The 20,998-nt window shown below is 35.7% G+C and overlaps 1 protein-coding gene across 5 annotated transcripts in view; it reads right to left on the bottom strand.

Moving 5' to 3' along the window:
- The window catches only part of reln (reelin), a 258,716-nt gene that overhangs the window by 46,838 nt on the left and 190,880 nt on the right, over positions 1 to 20,998 (bottom strand). For all 5 annotated transcript variants that reach the window (XM_031897689.1, XM_012958659.3, XM_012958660.3 and 2 more), the window contains 14 exon segments: positions 20,602 to 20,773; positions 19,536 to 19,736; positions 14,699 to 14,934; positions 11,849 to 12,006; positions 10,314 to 10,521; positions 8,979 to 9,055; positions 7,598 to 7,756; positions 6,550 to 6,738; positions 6,113 to 6,386; positions 4,773 to 4,913; positions 4,392 to 4,569; positions 2,446 to 2,530; positions 740 to 922; positions 42 to 213 (listed from right to left, as the gene is read on the bottom strand). In XM_031897689.1, coding sequence (XP_031753549.1) covers positions 42 to 213; positions 740 to 922; positions 2,446 to 2,530; positions 4,392 to 4,569; positions 4,773 to 4,913; positions 6,113 to 6,386; positions 6,550 to 6,738; positions 7,598 to 7,756; positions 8,979 to 9,055; positions 10,314 to 10,521; positions 11,849 to 12,006; positions 14,699 to 14,934; positions 19,536 to 19,736; positions 20,602 to 20,773 — 2,433 coding nt within the window.

The raw sequence follows: 20,998 nt of genomic DNA, 5'->3' as shown, positions 1-20,998 counted from the left end.
ATAAACTTGGAACTTTGGCACCACCAAAATATTATACTCACGGTGATCCCTTAGAAGTATATGGACAATACAAAGCAATGTTTCCACCTGGATAGAAAAACCAATTCTCTTCATTAGGTCCAAAGTCAAACGTATCCAAAAGGATGGCAGGATTGGCCATATTATTTCCATCAATCACAAAGTCTTCAATGATCCAAACTTCATCTTTTTTTCCTTAACATTTTAAAAAGAGGAAATAGTCAAAGCAAAATTAATGCTGAAGCAAAATGAAGAGAATACCTTACAACATTTTGTCATAAGGTGGGGCAAAAAATTTGGAGCTTAGGTTAAGTTGTAAATTTGGTATTAGATGATTTTCTGTTCTGAAATTTTACTCCACTTCAATTCAATTTCAGGCTAACTCCACTATTGTGGGCAGTAAGTCAGTGTCAGACCAAAAAGTAAAGGGGTCCAAGACATGCCCCCCACACTCACTTAATTCCCCCCACTCACTGATGAGCTTTGCCGATGCCTGCAATTACAGAAGGGTCAAAACTTGGGTTAGGCAGGAAGAAGATAAATGTGCCTAGCACCTCCCCCACCATTGCTCCCAGGTATGTGCATTTTATTTCTACCCCTAGTTCCAGCAGTAAGTACAGTAAGTATGGGATTAAAAAAAAACAGTAAAGGTGAATCCAATGGGCCAATTTCCCAGTGTTATCAAATCTTCTGATTTTCCTTGCATTTAAAATGTGCTTACCGTTGTGGTAAGGTTGCCAGAGACGAAAGCGAGTTGCATTGGTCTGGGCAGTGTTTGGAAGAGGAACATTGACAAACAGTACATCTGTGGTCTGGGTAAAATAAAATTCATCCATGAGGTGCCATGTTATTCCCCCACTAATTGAGTACTGTAGAAGAATCGAATGTGACCTCTCTGGGGTACCTGCAGCAGAAATAGCAGTTTATCATAATGTTTGTGAAAGAATAATACTATAGGTAAATGGAACATTTAAAAATTCAGATCAACTTACATTTGTTTGAATGTTTTTGGTAACCAGCAATATATCTGCATTTCTCACATACACAAATTACTAAAAACAAAAAATATTTCTCCAGAGACAGAGAAAATAGCTAATCAGAGAAGATGAGTTTGCCACACAGAACTGAAAGGGAAGACCTGGATGGCTGTTTGCCATTCTGATTATAAAATAGGCCTGCAATCCCTAAGGGTGTCCAACTGACCAGCCAGGATCATACCTTACAACTGTATATTTTGGCAAGGCACTTCTGAATAAGAGGTGTAGCTTATCAGAAAGTGGTTACAGTTCAGCATATGACTGGTTCTAGCTGTGAGAAGTGAGCATGGTATGAATTATAAGTGGCAATGATGGTAGGTATGTCACACATTTATACTTGTAGACAATGCAAACCCTTACCAACCAGTGCATATATAGGTATCCTGCTGGTATCATTTAAATGTGCTTACTGTAAAACCTGACATGTTCCCAGTACGTAAAACAATCAGTCTGTAGAATGATTAGTCTGAGTAATGCAAACTGAACAACTGTAAGCCAACATTGTCTGTGTTTGGCTAGCTTTGAGTGTGCACTGAAACAATGACACCTCATACTTTAAAGCAATTTTATTCTTTAACAGCAAAGCATTACTTCCTAAGGGGGCAATTTATTAATTCTGACATTGTGATTTTGCTATGATTCTAGAACACTGAAGAGCAAAATTGTGATCTGGAATGTACTTAAGTTTGAGTTTTTCAAGCCTTCATTTTGGCAAATTAAAAAATAGGAAAAAATCTAGTGAATTTAAGAATCTTTATTTTCAAATTTCACCTTTGAAACAGGTGATTTTCATTTTATTTTTCTTAAATAAGCAACTAATAACTACTAAAGATGATCACAAATAATAATAGGTTTGTCTGCATTAATATGGTATGAGCAAATGTTTTAGCCTGATATAGTCATGGTTTTGTGATTGGTGCTTTATTTTGCCATAAAAAAGTGTGTTTTTTCGCACTGGGAAAAAAACACAAGGAAAAAAATGTTTCTTGACTACAATGTATTTGGTGTGAGAAGAAAAAAAACTACTAATTAACTCCAATGCAATTGGCGCAAGAAAAAAACAGCAAAAAATGGGCATTTACTGAAATGAATTGTTAATGTGATTTTGTGAATTTTTCCATGGTTTTGGGGAACTACTATTTTTTTGTAGCACTATACCTGCATATCATAGTAGCACTATTAAACAACAGTACATACATACATATATATATACATACATATATGCATTCCATCCATTTTCTAGAGGGCATCCAATACCTCACAAAACTGGCTAAAACATGTATATTTGTGAATATATCAGTGCAACTCAAAAGATAATGGGTAACACAAGTTACAGTTATAGTAGAACGGTTGAAACAAATGTTCAAATGTTTAATTGTAGAAGACATACCTTTAGTAATGAACTTAAATGAAAACTGAATGTACAATGTATGTGTGCAGTCAAGATCTCTAGAGATGAGCATTCTGAGTCCATCCTGAAAAAAACAACCCCCAAGTTTTTGTTACAATATAAATATAACATATATATATATATATATATATATATATATATATATATAATGGTTCTTCTTGTTAGGACTTACTGTTATTTTCTACTCATTTATTTTATATTCAGTAATATTTTCATATCTAGGAGGAGTTCTAAACCGAAGTTAAATTTCATAAAATATAGACACCAGGTGATAACCAAAACCACCAAAGCAAAATTTAGCTTTAAAGGGCATGTCAACCCCAAAAATAATGTTTTGCATAATGAAAGAAAACATAAGCAACTTTCCAATATGAAATAATTAAAAATTTGTAGCGCTTTAAACGTTATTTGTAAATGTAATTGCTATTGAAAGCAACATTTGCTGAACTCCTGGTTGTTACATTTTAAACAATGTTGCAAAGGTCTTGCTTCTCCAGCAAGTCAAGTCTGTCAGTCTGCTGCCTTGTGTTACATTGTTTCAACAGTCAGAGCCACCAGGGCAGAGAATAGAAAAGGACAAGCAAGCACTGCTTCTAATAGTAATTATAAATACAAATAACTCAAAAACCATTACAAACTTGTAATAAATGTATATTGCAAAGCTGCTTAGAATTTTGGTTTCTCTTATTAGGTAAAAAATTATATTTTGAGTTGCCTTGTCCTTTAAGGATTCTTTAAGCTGACTTGACCCTGTGCGAAACATTGTGAAGTAGTAGCCATTGATTTAGGGCTTGGCGATGCCTTAAAGTTACGCTCAGAATTAAATCAAAGAAGTATTGTATTTCTGTGTGACTTCATTTAATTTTGTAATTGGTTGTTGACTGAGAGACATAGGGACCGATTCACTAAAGGTCGATAACGCTTTTTTGTGTTAAAAAGCATGCGATAATTAAGTCCCGATTCATCAAAGTCATTTCACATGCATTAAGATGCATATCGCATGCGCAAAAAAACTCACTATCGCAATGCGTTATTTACCTTGCATTGCGTTAATTCTCGCATAGAAATAATACTAACGCATGATTCACAGACACATATGAAGTGTTAAACGCGCTAAATATCGCATTAGTCTGTGGGAATATTAACACCTACTTGGGGTAGGCGGTACTTAAAGAAAATTGTGGTTCGTGAGCTTTTGGCAACACAACATGGACTTTGCAGTGGGATTTTTTCAAGTATGTGTTGGCCCTAGAGTGATGCATCCTCCAGTTTTCAGGGAAATGGTCATTTTCAGAACAGTATTTTTCCGAAAGTAATGGTTACGTGCGTTAAATCATGCACTAATATAGCAAGCATCGAAGTCTATTGTGCGCAACGGGAAATAACACACATGGGAATTAACGCAAGAAAAACGCTCATTGCGAGTTAAATAACGCAAAGAACATTGCGTCTTAATTATGAAGCCTTTCCTTTTAGTGAATCAAGTGTTAAGTCACAAAAAATAAGAAGCAATAACATTTTTAACGCATGCTATAAATATCGCTCATTTTATCAACCTTTAGTGAATCGGCCCCTTAGTATTTATCCTATGACCCCTCCTTTCCAAACTCTAGTAGTGGGGTTGGTTCATTTGAATGCTCCAAGCATATTTTACGCCAAACGTTTTCCCGCTGTTTACAATTGTACGGGATGAAAATTTTGTGACTTTCGGATCGCCAACACAATATTAACGTCACTAATACGATTTTTTCCTAAGCATTTTCGTGATATTTGCGATCTTCAGAAATTTTCGTATCCAATCCGAATTTATCCCATTCGGGATTCGAACTCGTGATTTCATGAATCTGCCCCTTACTCTTGAAAGTGATACATTGGGATCCTTGAGGGCACTCCATATTTTTAAAATAAAAAATATAGGATCTAACCCCTTTAAAGATGAGAGCTGTTCCAGATTTAATGGTTTCTCCATTCAGATTTCCTCGTTCTCCTCCATAAACTTCTGGCCAGAGGTCAGGATGCAAATTTCCATTAAAGTCATCTTTTAGGATTGAAGGTAGGGGGCTGACAGGGACACAGTACGGACCTCCAAAACCCCTGTCACACCTGTATACATACATATACATATATACATATATATAAAATAAGTAACCATATATAAAATGTGAAGATTACTACTGATAGCTCACTTTGCCAAAAGAATGCAAGTATTTCTTTTATATAATGCCAATTATTTAAATTGTCATTAGATATCAATGTATTTCCCAAAGTGCTAACAGAATGTCTGTGGTGTAGAACTTTTAACTTACACACAGTGACCAGAATCACATATTCCATGGCCAGAACACATCCATGGACACCCTGAAGAAAGCACAACATTATCAATGGCCCAGGCATCAGCCCCTGAACCATAATTATACTGAATCCATCTAAACCGTGTCCTTGGAGACCTGCAGTAAAATACAAATTATCTAGGTTTTAATTAGGGAGAAAACAGTGCAAGTGAAAATCAACACATCAAGTGAAGAAAATAACTATCAATAGTATCTGTGATATCTCATTCATATACTTAAATAGGATACCAGGATGCAGCCCGCTGTGGCAACTCTGGAAATACTGCCATCAGGGTGGTGATAGCTCTAGGGTTCCTGGTTCCTCAGGAACCCTAGCTTAGTAGGCACATTTGGTTCTGATTTATCAAAAGAGGCGGGAGCAAGGAGTGGAAATCAATAGGAAATTTGAGCCGAGAAATCTAAAACTTCTGCTCTAAGGAAAAACACGAAAAAGACCAATGTTCGCTGCACTTTACTAAACTTGAAGCAAAGGCCTATTGTTAAAGCTTTTTTTTTATTTGCTTGATGCTTTGAAAATTATAAAAGGGCCTATTATTAAATCTTTTTTATTTTCTTGATGCTTTGAAAGTGACAAAAAACAAAGTTTCAGATTTTTAGGGGTTGATTAACTTAAGGTCGATAACGCTTATCGCATCCTTTTTTGCGTTAAAATGCATGCGATAATTAAGTCACGATTCATCAAAGTCATTTTGCATGCGGTAAGACGCATATCGCAATGCATTATTTACCTCGCATTGTGTTAATTAGCGAATAGAAATAATACTAATGCATGATTCACAAACACATATAAAGCATTAAACGCGCTAAATATCGCATTAGTCTGTGGGAATATTAACACCTACTTGGGGTAGGCGGTACTTAAAGAAACTTGTGGTTCGTGAGCTTTTGGCAACACAACATGGACTTTGCAGTGGGATTTATTCAAGTATGTGTTGGCCCTAGAGTGATGCATCCTCCAGTTTGCAGGGAAATGGTCATTTTCAGAACAGTAGTTTTCCGAAAGTAATGGTTACGTGCGTAATATCATGCGCTAATATAGCATGCAGCGAAATATTTTGCACGCAGCACAAAGCAAGAAAAACGCTCATCATGAGTTAAATAACGCAAAGAACATTGCTTCTTAATTATGACACGTGTCCTTTTAGTGAATCGAGTGTTAAGTCGCAAAAAATAAGAAGCGATAAAATTTTACCACATGCTCTAAATAGCGCTCATTTTATCGACCTTTAGTGAATCGGCCCCTTAGAGTTTTAATATTTTAGAAACATATGACATACAAAAGAAACCATACTTACACTGTAGCAGAGGGCAGGTAGACTGTAATTCTTTTTGAGGTCTGGAACCTTTCCGATGAGTACACAGAACTTTCTGTATAATGCAAGCACCCAATGCTAGGAGGGATACATTCTTCAGTAACCTGCTGCCAATCTCTTCCGTTATTTACAGAGAACTGCAGCTGAACTACATGGGAATTACTAAGCTGCTTACTGCAGCCCATGTTCAAATTAAATTGTAGAGAACTGGAAGGCATCACATGGAAATCCCAAGTTTCTGCATACCGAGGTTTACCTAAAAAAGGACATGAACCGATCAATGCACTTAAATGCATTTCTGATGGTGCATCTCAGTAAATATAAAAAGTACACAACACCTTACTTCCATTCTTAATTTTAAGCTTCTAATTTACTTATTTTGCAAGCTTCCTTGTCATCTCTGTATTCTCAATACATACCTATATTCTCATTGAATAAAAGGGCTGTATCCATAGACAAGCAGTCAACATCTACTTGACCACCTTGTATTCTGTACCAATTTGCATGCAAATCAACTGATCCATCAAATTTATCCTGGAAACCATTCCGAGAACTGTCATTCATCCCAATCAGCACATCATCGAGTGCCCATTGTGCTGACTGCTTTCCTGAAAAATAATAGTATTTAATGATGGAAGACAGGAATTCTAATCCAAGGTGCTAGGCTTTGTTGTTATACTCTCTTACCCTTATTTAGAGAGGGAATGCCTCCTATAGACAAATATATTGATGTTTAAAGGACCACAAACACCAATATATTTTATTATATAATCCATATACTAAACTCCTCTAACAATATGTAAATCTTGCTCCCTCATTGCTCTCGCATTTTTTAACAGCTACACCTAAAATTACACAAAATGCTCTTTAGCAGCAGGGTGACAGGCAGCATGGATTCCTGTGTGCTGAAATATACTGTACGTTAGCTTTGTAGTGGAGAGGCTTCAGCACTTAAAGCCTTTTATCGACACTACAATTAAAATTTATATTCACATCTGTCACACCATTAGCCCCAAAACTGTCTCAAGGAACAGAAACATAAATTTAAACTGCAGACACTACAGACGTAATTACTGCTTCAGGAATGGTGGTTGCCTTTTGCCCTATTGCCCCAATGCTACAGAGCATAATGCCTGTTTTGAGGGCCTTGTACAGTTTCACCATAATGATAAACATAGGTCTTTCTTGCCTACATAGAAATATAGTATATATTATAAAGTAAAACAGTTTCAATGCAAATGGAAGAGAATTCACTAATGAGAAAAATGCAGGATAATAACAAATGCAAAATAATTAATAAATAATAAATGCTGCATATTATATAATGCTGCTTAATATTTGTGTAATTTATACATTTGATGTATACATCAATACATTAATTTGATGTATACATATTGCACAGTGCTGCAAAATATGTTGCATTTTACATTATAATAATATACAGAGAAAAGGAAAAACATATCTTACCATGCTGCGGCTGCCACCACCTGAAAGCAGTACCAGATGTCTTAGCATTTCGGGGCAATTCAATGGAGATTATTTGTGGTTCCAAATAGGACATAAAATCTAGTTCTCGCAGCAGATTCCAGCTAATTCCATTATCGTTGGTATACTGAACAACAACACCTGAAGTGCAAGACATAAAAGGTCTTTTCTAACACAAAATACAGTCCTATTCAGGTAGCACACACAGACAAGTAAAACACATGATTTGGAAACTAACAACCACAGACCAAGTGGAAAATTATATTTATAGGATGTTGCCAGCATTGGCAAATATTGCAGGTATCTAGTGCATGAATGATCTGATGTCAGTTCTATAGGACCTCAGGGTTGCATTATGCCACAGCCCAATAATAAAAAAATCTTCTGTTTGTCCAAGTATAATCATATGCATTTCTGTTATACTCTGTATCCTACTTTCTGTTCCCCAGTGCCAGTGCTTTATGGTGAGCTGTAGAAGAAGCACCTTTTGCAGGCTGATCATTTTGTGAATTAAAAATCAGAATCAAAAAACAAAGTTGTTAATATATGTTAAAACAGTATATTTTAGCCCATTATGGAACATATATCTTTATTCCAGACAATGCATATGTTTTCATAAGTTACTATCACTATCCATGAAACAAAACAGTTTTTATATATTAGTGATGTAGAATTTAAGAAGTCAGAATTAAAGGACAGTAAATGCCTGTGATGACATAATGTTCAGTTATTATGTGATTTCTATCTGTGAGAGATTTAGCCAGTAGATTCATTGTCTGAGATAGAGACCTGAGGTGCAGCTAGTAGAATCCCTTCAAAAAGAAATCACTGCTCAGCTACTAAAGGCACCAAACAAATGTGCTTTCTAGCTGACAATGTATATTATTAACGCATACATTGTTCATCCTTTAATCTATATACAGTAAATGATTGTGTAAACATTCATTGTACTTTTCTGTTCCATTTCTAATTTAACTTTTAAAGGTTTGTCACTTATGGTCATGGAAACAAGCAGTTTTAAAAAAATTCTAGCATTTATCTACATTTTAAATAAACCCAGTAGGATTGTTTTGCCTCCTGTAAGGGCTAATTATATCCTAGTTAGGATCAAGTACAAGGTACTGTTTTATTGTTACAGAGAAAAGGAAATTCATTTTTAAAAGTGTGAATTGTTTAAAATGAAGTCTATGAGAGATACCCTTTCTGTAATTCTGATCTTTCTGGATAAAGGGTTTCCAGGTAACAGATCCTATATCTGTAATGGCAAACATTGTTATTACTGTACACTAGTGTAAGGTGCTTGTATAATAATTTTGCACACAAAGATTGTAAAGGATCCTCTTAGCTGGAAATTATAATTTACCTTCATTCCTTGCCTTTGGCTTTCCACAAGTGGATCCACCATTAGTATTTCCAATTTGTATGTAAAACTGAATCAGTCTATTAAGAGAAAAGATACATTATACATTTTTAGCAGTTAGGCCTAATATATAGAGGTAGCAATCTAACAGTACAGCATACCTACAGTATGGTGACAGTGGATGATATTGTAATGGTGAGGCAATGTAAGGAGCTCTGTGACCATATTTAAGGCCCAAGACTGCTACAGTGACAAATTATAATTATAAGGATAATGTGGTGACTGCTTGTGGCTTAAGGCTCTTACCCTTATTCATGACCATCTCTAGCTTGGCTTGACATAAGTAAACACATGGGTTATCCACATTTTGCATTTAACCCATGTGCTGGAATTTTGTATTCTACCTATGGTGGTAATCCTTTGCTCCACAGCACTAGAATGATTTATCCTGAGAGGCCAGGCATGTGTGGTTTTCCATGGGCACATAGGGCTCATAAACAGGTTCTTCTTTTACAGGCATCCAAAGGCCTTCCCTCTTAAGCTGTGGCACAGGCCCTTTTATATAAATCTGTGTTCCTTCGTGAACTCAAAACTTAAACACACAGCAAGTTCTCAGGGTTCATTGGGCATGATGACTGGCAAATAGAGGAGAGGGAGACTGTGATGTTCCAGTTATATGACCAAGATGTGGGCATGTCTGCTGTTTCTGCACAGGTAAATAAATAGTGCACTTTGCCTTTGCTTAATGCACTAAACTAAAATTGGTGCATGTGCTAAGTAGCAGTATGGACGTTTTGCATGACATTTTTATAGGTGAAATTCTACTCTCAGTTGAATGCACAATGATCATAAGCCCCGCTGACCATGACAATACTTGGTGATTGGAAGGCAAGTTGCCTTAGCTTTATTTTATTTGGAGGGTAGTGCCTTTGTCAGCTACTACTATGATCTGACCCCAAGTCAGATCCTATATGTCCAGTTACAGTTCAATACATTATGCAGGCTGGTGACCTTACACATGATTAACATTTACTTATATCTTATCCATATTTACTAAATATCTATATGAAAAGGTAAAGGAAAAAAAATATGGTATGCAGTTGTTTTTTGTCAGAATACTAATACAGGACAGAGTTATACAGAGCTGTTAAACCTTAACAAATGGCTTTGAGATAAACATTATGATGAATTTGCTTCCAGCTGAGAAGAATAAAATTATCAACTTTATTTTGCTATAAATATAGGATGTAGCTGATTTTATCCATCTGCAGGAAATGAATAAAGGAAAAACTATGGGAAGGATTACAAAACTAACAAAATTAGAAGAAAAATGTTAACCTGGTATTAGTTGTGTCCAAAGCAGCAGTTCTGGCTTCTCTTTTTCCAGGCCCATTAAGATAAAGAGATTTGCCATCGCTCAGTACTCCACAGCCTGTCCCCACCTGTCCTCCAGTGATTTTATACCACTGCTGACTGAGCTTGCCTTCAAATCTGTCAAACATCTCACTTGGATTGGGTCTGTTTGAGGCACATGTTCCGTGTTCGGCTGCAAAAAGTACATTAATGGATCAATACATTCTTCAGGGATATATATCTGCCTTTATACAAATTATACAATACAATTCAAGACATCTTAAAGGCTCTTAATATGCCTGGTGATTGCTAAATAATGACATTTTCTCTATATTCCTCTATACAGTATTTTCCTGATTTGATCTAAGGCTAACAAGGTACATATCTATAGGAATGTCAGGCTGCAACATGAACTTACTAGCTGCATAAACAGAAATATTGTATCATATGTTGTTATGATTTTGTTCTGTGGGAAAGTTGCAGCATCAGTTGCGATTTACCTTATGGCTCCCATGATCACAGATTAAAAAAGGAACACTTTGGTAGATCACATGGATGCCAATACATGTATTTGAAATACATTATAATAAATCCAACCCAGGGATTCTTCTCATCATGACAGTGGGCATATTTTTTCTTTTGATCTTTCAAGGTTCTACACATAACTCTTTAAGTAAATATCTTCTTATTTCAAACAAGACAAGATTGACAATTTTTTCTAATAGCGTTTTTCGAAAAGATAATTGTAGAAAAAAATAGATGATGCCACATAAAGATATAAATATTAAAATCCAAATATATACCTTATTATAAAAAATTTCTTGAAGCACTCGCTTTAGTTACATGCTGGACCCACAACTGTCATGTGTGGAGAGTCTTGTGCTTATGCAGTATTGATATAATCATTTATATTGGATTTTTTGTGCTTATCTGTCTATTTTTTTTCAACCAAAAAGAGCCTTTCTGTCATTAAAGTGTTTATAACAAAGCCTAAAATTCTGAAAGCAGTGTAGGCATGTACACATATGGTATGTCGACAATTTTTATCTCCAAGCTGTAGAATGTAGTTCATTATCAATATTTAATTATATGTGGGCTTGGCCTAGACTAGAGGAATAAACAAACAAAATGCATTTGTTTTTCCCAGAGGCTTGCCAAGACATATGTTCCCCTCCAGTCCAACGGCATGCCAAAATCCCTCTTCTATACTACTCCAAAAATGTGTTCAAAATGAATTCAAACATTTGTAAAACACAGTTAATCTGAATGCAAATCATCACATCTTGCATGTTTTACAAAGCCCAGGAACACTGAAGATACAATATCATCAGTACTATTAGTTAAATGAATGCATTCTCAGAACTTTCCTTTATTGTGTGTATGTTGTGTGCAGTTTGAAAAATGGCTGGGTATAAAATCCAGATGGTCAGATAATGATACACTCTCTATACTAAAAAACCTACTATAGTCCTCCAATAAGCTTATCTTCAAATTATAAATACCAGAAAGCGAATATTTACCTGTATATCCTCGATCACAAAAACATACACCAGAAACACAATCCCCATAACCATTACAGTAGCTCGGGCATGGTTCTGAGATATAAACTCCATCCAGGCCAAATGCAGGTACATTACTAAAAGAGCTACTTTCTTGAATCCATCGGAATCTTGTTTTACTGCAGTAAAGAAGTACAAAATGTAATGATAGATTAATTATAGGCCTAATTTTGGCCCCCATCAGATAGCTTGAAGCAGTCAAGAGAAGAAGACAAATAATAAAAAAACTATAAAAAATGAAGACCAATCGAAACGTTGGTAAGGACTGGACATTCTATAACATAATTAGGGGCCATTTACTAACTTTTCTTTTATTTTTTAACGATTCAGATTTTTTTAGTGCAAAAAGTCGCCAAAAGCCAATAAAAAGTTGTAACTTTTTCAGGATTTACTATGTATAAATCTATAAAACTGCTAAAAATCTAAATCTGACAATTTTCCAGCTAAAACTTGTTGAAGTCAATGGCAGAGGTCTCTTCCTTTCCCTGCTGGGTCATTCTTTACTTTGAAACTTTAGGGGTTTTTGGATTTTTGATGCATTTTTTGTAAGACAATTTGAAAAAGTAGAGGTTTTGGTACGACAATTCAAAAAAGTCACAGTTTTGCAACTTTTTTCTGCAAGTACTTCAGACTTTAAAGTAAGTGTCAGACATTTGTGGAATTGAGTTTGTTCTCATCTTTAAAAGAAAAAAAAAATGAGAAAAGTTAGCCTTCTGGTGAACCTGCCAACTGGATACCAATGCAGAGAAGGGACTCTATTTAAATACAGTTATCTGTTGTAGGAGAATTTTTCCCTACATTCATGGAGATCATAGTGACCTACCCTGGAGAGCATGGGAAAATAAAGTGCTGCACTCCAATTCTGAACTAAGAAGGATAGCACCCACGGGTGGAAAAATGTTAACAGTGGTAATACAATACAAAACCCCAAAAATGGGTGGCTTAGCTGCATGTATTTTAGAACAGCCCACTCATCATATATAAATATCCATAGTTCATGTAACCAGCTGGGTAGTTTACATTGCATTAACTGGAGACCTACACAATTCTGGTATTCCTAAATGTAGTGTCATTTGCATGTCATGTATTTAATTCAGTGTACAAGCACTACAGTCATGTGACTGTTGGTCTTGTGTGGTGCAAACAAGCTGCCTCACCATGGAACAGAGCCAAGTGCTAGCTGTGATGAACTGTGCAAAAAAGCCAGTCCTTTGCGTTTGAGGAATGGGAAGCTGTTAAACAGTATGGCCTTGCTGTAAATAGGCTGCTTACCATCTGCTAACAGAGTGGAGCTTGTCAGAAGATAAAATGTTTATGAATCTCAGACATGCCAGATTATATTGTTTTATGACACTTATTATCAATTGTCTGTGCTGAAGAAATATGGACTTAATAAGATATCCATCTGAAACAATTGTATAGAAAAAGTTTAAAAAAGAGAGACACCAAAAGGCACTTGGATTGAAGGAAATTTGCAATTAATTTTTTTCAGTACAACCTATAAGTCTATTTTACTCTCATCTGCATCTCTAATAAAACTGTTCCCTACCGTTGTTCTGAGTTGTGAATTTCCTGTTTCCAGTATTTACACCCTCACAAAATTTTTGAAGTTTAGATTGCACTGCTGTCTTTTCACATATGGCAAATCCTGGAAACATGGTTTATATACAAAACCCTATCTTACTGAAAAAGGGATTCAAAACTATGATATACAAAGCTAGAAACCCACTGCAAATAAGCTTGCAGAAAAAGTTTGCCATTATACTTTTTCTTTATATTTTTTTTAATGTCATTGGCTTTTCTACTTCAGTCTATCTTCTTATGTCATTGTTTTCAACACTTGCCAATAACACATCAGCTACCATCTTGTGCCTCTCTGTTCTCAACTAACCCTCTTGTTGGCCCTACCCCTTCTCAGCTGCGCATCATTTCCACCTGCTCAATCCTGCTATTTTTTATATTTTGCCTTAATATGAACAATGTTTTAAAAATGATCAATCCTCTAATGACTCTCATATCCAACACAAGACATTTTGTTAGCTTATTATAGAGGTTCTTCAACTTAGGGGCCTCAAGGAAGAGGATGGGAGGCCTGCCAAAGAGCAGTTATGGTAGGATTTGTGTGAATATTAGGTTGCTGTTCTAGATACTCTTGGAAACAACAGCAGGGTGCCTATGACCGCAATAATTATATTTCTACACTTAATAAAAGCTGGTAAATGGATGTTAAACAAATGTTTATGTACAGATGGGGTATGAAATTTCTAAAACCTATGGCTGCATTTTCTTGGTTGAACCTGCTTTTCCTCAAGTCTAAATTGCTTTCTCTTTTCCCCAATTCTTTTATTTCTATGAAGCAGCTTTTACAATTATAATAATTTCACTGCAGTACACAGGAGCTGCTACATAATGCTCATGGGGAAGGACATAAGTAGAAGGCATACATTACAGAATAATAATATTGCAAAGGCAAGTAATGATATACATTAAGTAATAATACAATAATTTTTTTGTGACACAAGGAGTTTGGAAAATAATAAATGACAGGAGCACTTTATTTTAATGGGCTAAAAATATACTTAGCTTTACTAAAATATGCAAGCTGTGCTTGAGTGTACTTACTGTAAATACTTAATATATTTCAGTACACAAATAATACTCATATAGCTTCTGGAAGGTAGAAAATGGGAAAGAGAACAATGAAAATCTCAAACTGTGAGGCTCACGTATCTCCCCTCTGCAATCTTATGGTATCAACCAAAACAACTAACTCAAAACGGTGTTTACAATGATGCTAAGAAAGAAACTTACCTTGAAGCAAGAGATCGTGGAATCACAATGGTTATTCTAGTCCAGTCTTCATAATCTCCAGTGTAGTAAGACGTTGGTTCTCCTAACTCTCGAGAACTTCCTTCACAATCTTTTATTCCTGGAGATGCAGGATAGCAGCCTTCCCTTACCAATGACCAAGACAAGCCAGCATCGTGGGAGTACTGGAGAAGGACGGGGGCCATACCACTGAACTCATTAGTGCAACCTACATTCAACTAAAGGAAAGAATCAGATGGGAGCAGATTAAGGGTTTGCTGCAGGTCTTGTTTTAAACTGACCCCGTCATACCTAATGCCCTATGTTGTTTTAACTAGAGTTGCTATAGGAGGCATATTGAGTATTGTATACGAAGACATAGTAGTATATATTATAGTAGCCCATTCTGCAAATTGTTAGCAAATCAGATTACGGAATAATATTATTGTAAGGCCGCCGCTATAACTGATGTTTTTTTTGAAGAACATAAAGTTTCAATGTTCATTGAAGGAAAAGATTCTTTACACAATACTCTTATCACTAATACATTGTTATACATGAAATAAATGAAAAAGAAACCCTATTTATTAATAATGCATAAGTTACCTTTAAGACCCTCTTGTTATAATGCTCCAGGCAGTAATGTGTCAAGGCAAAGGCAACACTGCTGTGTTAGATCAATTTATAAGCAAGTAGCTAATTTGGTAGGCTCCTGCTGTAACAAATAGTCACTGTAGGATATCAATAGTCATAGTATATTATATGTCCCTGAGGAAGAGCACAGTTTGGTGCTCGAAACGTCGGATCTCTTTCAATAAACCTTTTTGTTTTTTCATAAAGTCCCTATGTGTGCGGTACTCTGTTTGTTTATCAAAATTTTTTTGACCAGCACCAAGGGCATTCGTTTGCCTGATGGGTGTGCTCCTTTCTGTTTCTATAGTATATTATAGTATATTATGTTACTAAAGGATAGTGATGAGCAAATCTGTCCAGTTTTGCCAAAAAATTTGTGAAACTTTGAAAAAATTTGCGAACTGCAGCTATCGCATAACTTTTTTTGATGCAAGCAACTTTTTTTTTTACACGCTGTGAATTTTAGTTGTCATTTTGCAAAAAAACTCCACCAATGGCAAAATGCGGAACTTGCCTGCTAATCCATGCCTGGTAAAAAATGTTGCTTGTCCCTACTAAAGACACAAAATTTGAAGGAAGTATGTTTTGAATCTTTAGAGACACGATTAAGTGTGAATTATTAGCCCTGCTTATGTACTTGATCATATCATATAAACAACGGATTTCAGAAGGGATCTTTTAACAATGTGACAATATGCCGTAATAAAGATAGCTAGAACTTCATTTACCCATCAACGGTCATCAAAACATAAACGTAATATCTGTGTCTGAAATTAGTTTGTAGTATGTATCCATTTTCAAGAAGTTATAGTTACTTTTTAAACGTTGTCCTCTTTTTCAAGGAACAGCTCATTATATTGTGAGCATTTTAGAGGAGCACTGATTTGTACAAATAGGACGTAGAATGTGACTTTATTTGAAGTTTCAGATTTTGTCCATTCAGCATCGCACTGGGGTGTCCGAGGCCCAATGGGGCTGCCACCGCAGGGGCCAACACACCACCTAAGTGGCTAGTGTCCAGTTAAGAGCAAGCAAGTAAAACAGTAGGCGAAAAGTATGTTTAATACAAGCTCTATTAATTTAAGGACTGTTAAAAAGGGAGCATACTTCCCTTTAAATTAAAGGAAGGGGCTTAACTATCTGAATGCTGTTCTCTATGCACACAAGTAACTACAAAATCTTTAAAATGGAGCAAAGTAAATTTTTTCCCAGTACTTCTTTACCCTGCCTAACACTACAAACATTATATTTTAATGCTAGTCACGTATCTCTGGCATCAGGTATAAGCAGGCATCACAAAAATTAGATCTCCTAATATATAATTAGCATTGCAACTGTGCATATATTCAGTAAATCAAACTATAAGGCTCAAAGCACACCAGGCATTTTCTCTGCCACTGTAGTTCTGCCATGAAACATCTGTCACAACCCATGCTGTCTGGTGACAGGCGGTTGCTATGAAACCCAAAAGCAAATTCATTATATAGTGAATAATGTACTGCCTATTGTAAAATATAAGGATATTACCATATAGAACTGATGTCCACAAACAGCACCTCACTCTAAGCTGCCCTTGTGTACATAAATACAACATACACAAAATAAACCTCAGCCAGCACCAAGAGTCTTGTCATTCATTTATTTTGTATATATATATATATATATATATATATGACCCTTTTGACTCTCCAACTCTTTCCAATGTTTAAGCACAGTTATGGCTTTGAAGAATTATTTATTTGTCAAATATCACACTGAGTTGCCAACGGAGACTACATTAAATTATAATACAATATGTATTTGGCTATTGTGTCCTTCAGTTCCCGCTGTTTCAGTATAAGTGATGTAATAGACAGGCCACAAAAAGAAGGGCAAATTACCGTCCCACTTGAAGTGGCAGAGAACAAAAGACAGAGTGCTTAAAAGCAGTAGCATCAGCAGGATTCCTGGCCACAGTTATGTTTTTGGTATATGAAATGAGTCATTTTCTTTCCTACTACATACTTACATATATACAACAACAACCTCATAGCACCCCTGCCTAATGGTTTAAAATTTAGTGGTTGGGCACAACTTTCCCTTTTTTGCTATATATATATTACTCTCTAAGGTATCTGCCTCAAGGTTAAATTCAGTAGATGGCGAAGGTTTCTAGAAAAAAAGGGATGATTAAATACTTCTTTATTTAGGCTGTGTGAAGGCTTGTGAGCACAAACACCTGTCCCTGCAATGTCACAAGTTGTACATGAAATGTGTTAATGTGAAAGGTGTTAATGATTTTGACAGGTTTGTTTAACGCTATTGAAACTAAAAATGTTTGCATTTAATCAATGGGTTAACTTGAAGCATGGTACCAACGACTTTCTTTCTTTACAAACCTTCAGTATTTACCAACATTTCTGTAGAAGGGTTTTGAAAGACACAGAAGGCCTTAATCATTTATAATATGGCCTATAAGGAACCTGTGCAACTTTTTTTCCAAGGCATTTAATAAAGTGTTTCCAGAACCTGTCCTCAGGCCCCCTAACTGTACATGTCTTCAACATATCCTTAGAGAAGCATAGGTGAACTGATGAGTGGATTATCTAAGTCATTCTGACACAAGCATATCCAGCCTGCAGCCTTCCATATGATGTTTAATTATATCTCTCAGCATACCCTGGCTGTTGAAAGCTTTTGTGGGAATTCTGGGACATGCAGGTCACCAATAGCTAGAGGGCTACTGGTTGGCAATTGAAGTTATTGTTAAAGAAGTTCTCATGAACTCCTGTACCCCAGCCAGCTATTGACAAATTATTATATAGCAAAAAAAATATCATACAGATTTGGGTCAAATAATTTATTTTATATAAAAGCACCAATCAGTATTCATGTTGGCTACTACATCAGAGAAAGAAATACATAGATAAATTGTGAGGTGTCTAAGCACAACTAATTAACCTAAATAAAGACTGAAAAAGAAAAAGAAAAATATTTCACTTTCCCTTATGTTAGTAAGAACAGTTTCCTTATACCACTGATGATGCGGATGATTCGTGAAGATTACACATTATTGTATATTATTTTGTCCTTTTGGCTGAGTGTCCTATATTTAGAACCATGGAAATTATCTTTCAAGGCTTCCCTGTAAACATCTGATCTCTTTAATAATTCTACTTGTAAATTATTCATTATCAGTATTCACCAATTATGTAAGGACCATGTAGCAGTGGCTAGTTCATTAAAATTACATTGCTGCCTATCCCCGGAAATTCACAAATGGGAATTCATTATAAACTCAATAAAAATTTGATCAGGGTTTAGAAACAACAGCTTGTCACACCAAATAAAGTACGATTTTAGATTCCCAATTTGAAGTTTTTATAGCTGTAGAGCAAATTACTGAAATATAGATTAGGAACCACATAAGCTGAGTTTTAAAAAAAAAAAAAAGTGATGAGTTTTGACCTTCTTAAAGTGATAAATATACATTTATAAAGAGTATAACTAATGCATAGCCAAAGTAAAACCATTTTGTGGTGATACACAATACACAGGGCCATATATCACTGCGCTGATAATACAAATGCTTTTCTGTAGCAGGACAAAGTAAGTATTTTGACTTGTTCTTGACTCTTGTTCTTGTTGTATTTTATCTACATGAGCGCATACATAAAGTGATTTTCAGCTTCATAAAAAGTACCTCCTCCCAAACGTAAAGGAATACTGTTATAGGAAAACATGTGTTTTTCAAAATGCATCAGTTTCTGCACTGAAATCTGTTTTTCAAAAATTTAATTTTGAAGTTTCACATGGGGCTATCCATATTTCCCAGGGTGTCACAGCCATGTGACCTGTGCTCTGCTAAACTTCAGTCACATTTCACTGCTGAGCTGAACAATAGAAAGGGAGCAAGGTAGCAATGAGTTGGGCTTATGTAGAATTTGAAAATTATATGAACTTATAAAAAGAAATATAAATGTGTTTTATACATTTATCCAACCCCTCCCTCATCTTGTTTCATTGTGAAATGATGTATTCTGGAAGCTGAAGCCCCTCTGCCTCTGGATCTCTGCACCACCCACTATGGAAAGAGATCCAGAATCCATCACATCACAATGGAACAAGGTAAAGGAGGGGTGGGATCATTCTATCCATCTTATGAAAATCTCAATCAAAACACATGAAAATGTATTAATAATCACAAATAAGTGCATAAAAACAGTACCTTGAACTGAAGGACATATCCAGGCTTTAATGTAAGATCTCTGGTAACTGCAAATCGATCACCATCTGATTTCCCAAATATCATGGCAGAAGGGGTAAGAGAGCAGAAGCTTTCATTTTTAGGCATTCCTTCATTTGCCAGCATTAGCCAGACATTCATTTGATTCACAGGGTAGTCAAAAGCAGGTTTCTCATAAAAGTTCTAAACAGAAAAAAGAGTTGTGCTTAAAAATGTAAAATAAACATTGCAGGATGTGGCAATATTATAAAGACAGAAGTAACCATACTCTGTTGGATACTACCTATTGTGTAAATTAACAAACCTGTCATCTTCTTCAACAAACAGGAAAAATATACAAAGTTTTCTGATAGACTATATGGCCAAAACCAGCTGGACAACAGAAGTGTTAGTTTTTTCTTTGCTGCTATAACTACCTCTACTTTCCTGGGATTTTCACCAACTCTTTAAACATTGTTGGTGGGCTTTACTTCCATTCAGCCCTAAGACCATTAGTTAGGTTGTGTGCTAATGTTGGGGACCAGGCTTTGCCTGTAGTCTGCATTAGGATTCACCTTATAGGTGTTTATTCTGGTAGAAGTCAGAGATCTGTGTAGGGCAGTCAAATTCCTCCACTTCCATCTCAGCAAAACCATTCTGTATAGACTCACTTTGTGCACTGAGGCATTATTGTGCCATAACAGGAAAGATTCTGCCCCAAACTGATGTTACAAATTAAGACGCACAGAATTGTTAAAAATGTAACTGTACTCTGTAGCCTTGCTTTCAGTGGAGGGGCCCTACCCCAAACCATAGAACACAAACGAAACCATTATTCCTCCTCCAAACTTTATCGTTAGCATTATGCATTCAGGCATGCAGGGTTCCCCTGGCATCTGCCAAACCCAGACTTTTCTGACAGACTGCCAGATGGTAAACAAAATGCCATTTTTCACTCCAGTGGACACATTTCCATAGCTACCAATGTCCAGTGACTTTGACATCACTCTAGCCAACGTTTGGCATTGCACATGAGATATATATATATATATATAAAACAACACATTACCTGGGGCATTGTTGGGTAAGTGACTGGTATAATCTGTTTCTGGTTTTCAGATAAAATTATGACATCATCGATTGCCCACTGATCATACCCTTCTCCTGAAAACACTGGCTGCCACCAGCGAAATCTGGTGCAGGGAGTCCTGGCAGCATTGGGTAGTTCAAGATATACAAATCTAAGGAAACAAAGACATTAGCATATCTTGCGTGGTGTATAAAACTGACGATTTCACATTTTCACACCCGAACAGAATGCAGGTAATTTCTTAATAATGTATTCTGAAAGTAATCACTACTTTTGTTTTTCAAATCAGTATGTTGGCATATTTAAGCAAATCATTTTTGGTACAAAAGCATATAGAAAATAATTTACAGTTTATATTTACTTAAAAAAATAAAAA

This window comes from Xenopus tropicalis, chromosome 3, assembly GCF_000004195.4.
Source record: "Xenopus tropicalis strain Nigerian chromosome 3, UCB_Xtro_10.0, whole genome shotgun sequence".
NCBI lineage: Eukaryota > Metazoa > Chordata > Amphibia > Anura > Pipidae > Xenopus > Xenopus tropicalis.
The sequence above is the reverse complement of the archived record's forward strand: the minus strand, read 5'-3'. Positions and strand labels throughout refer to the sequence as shown.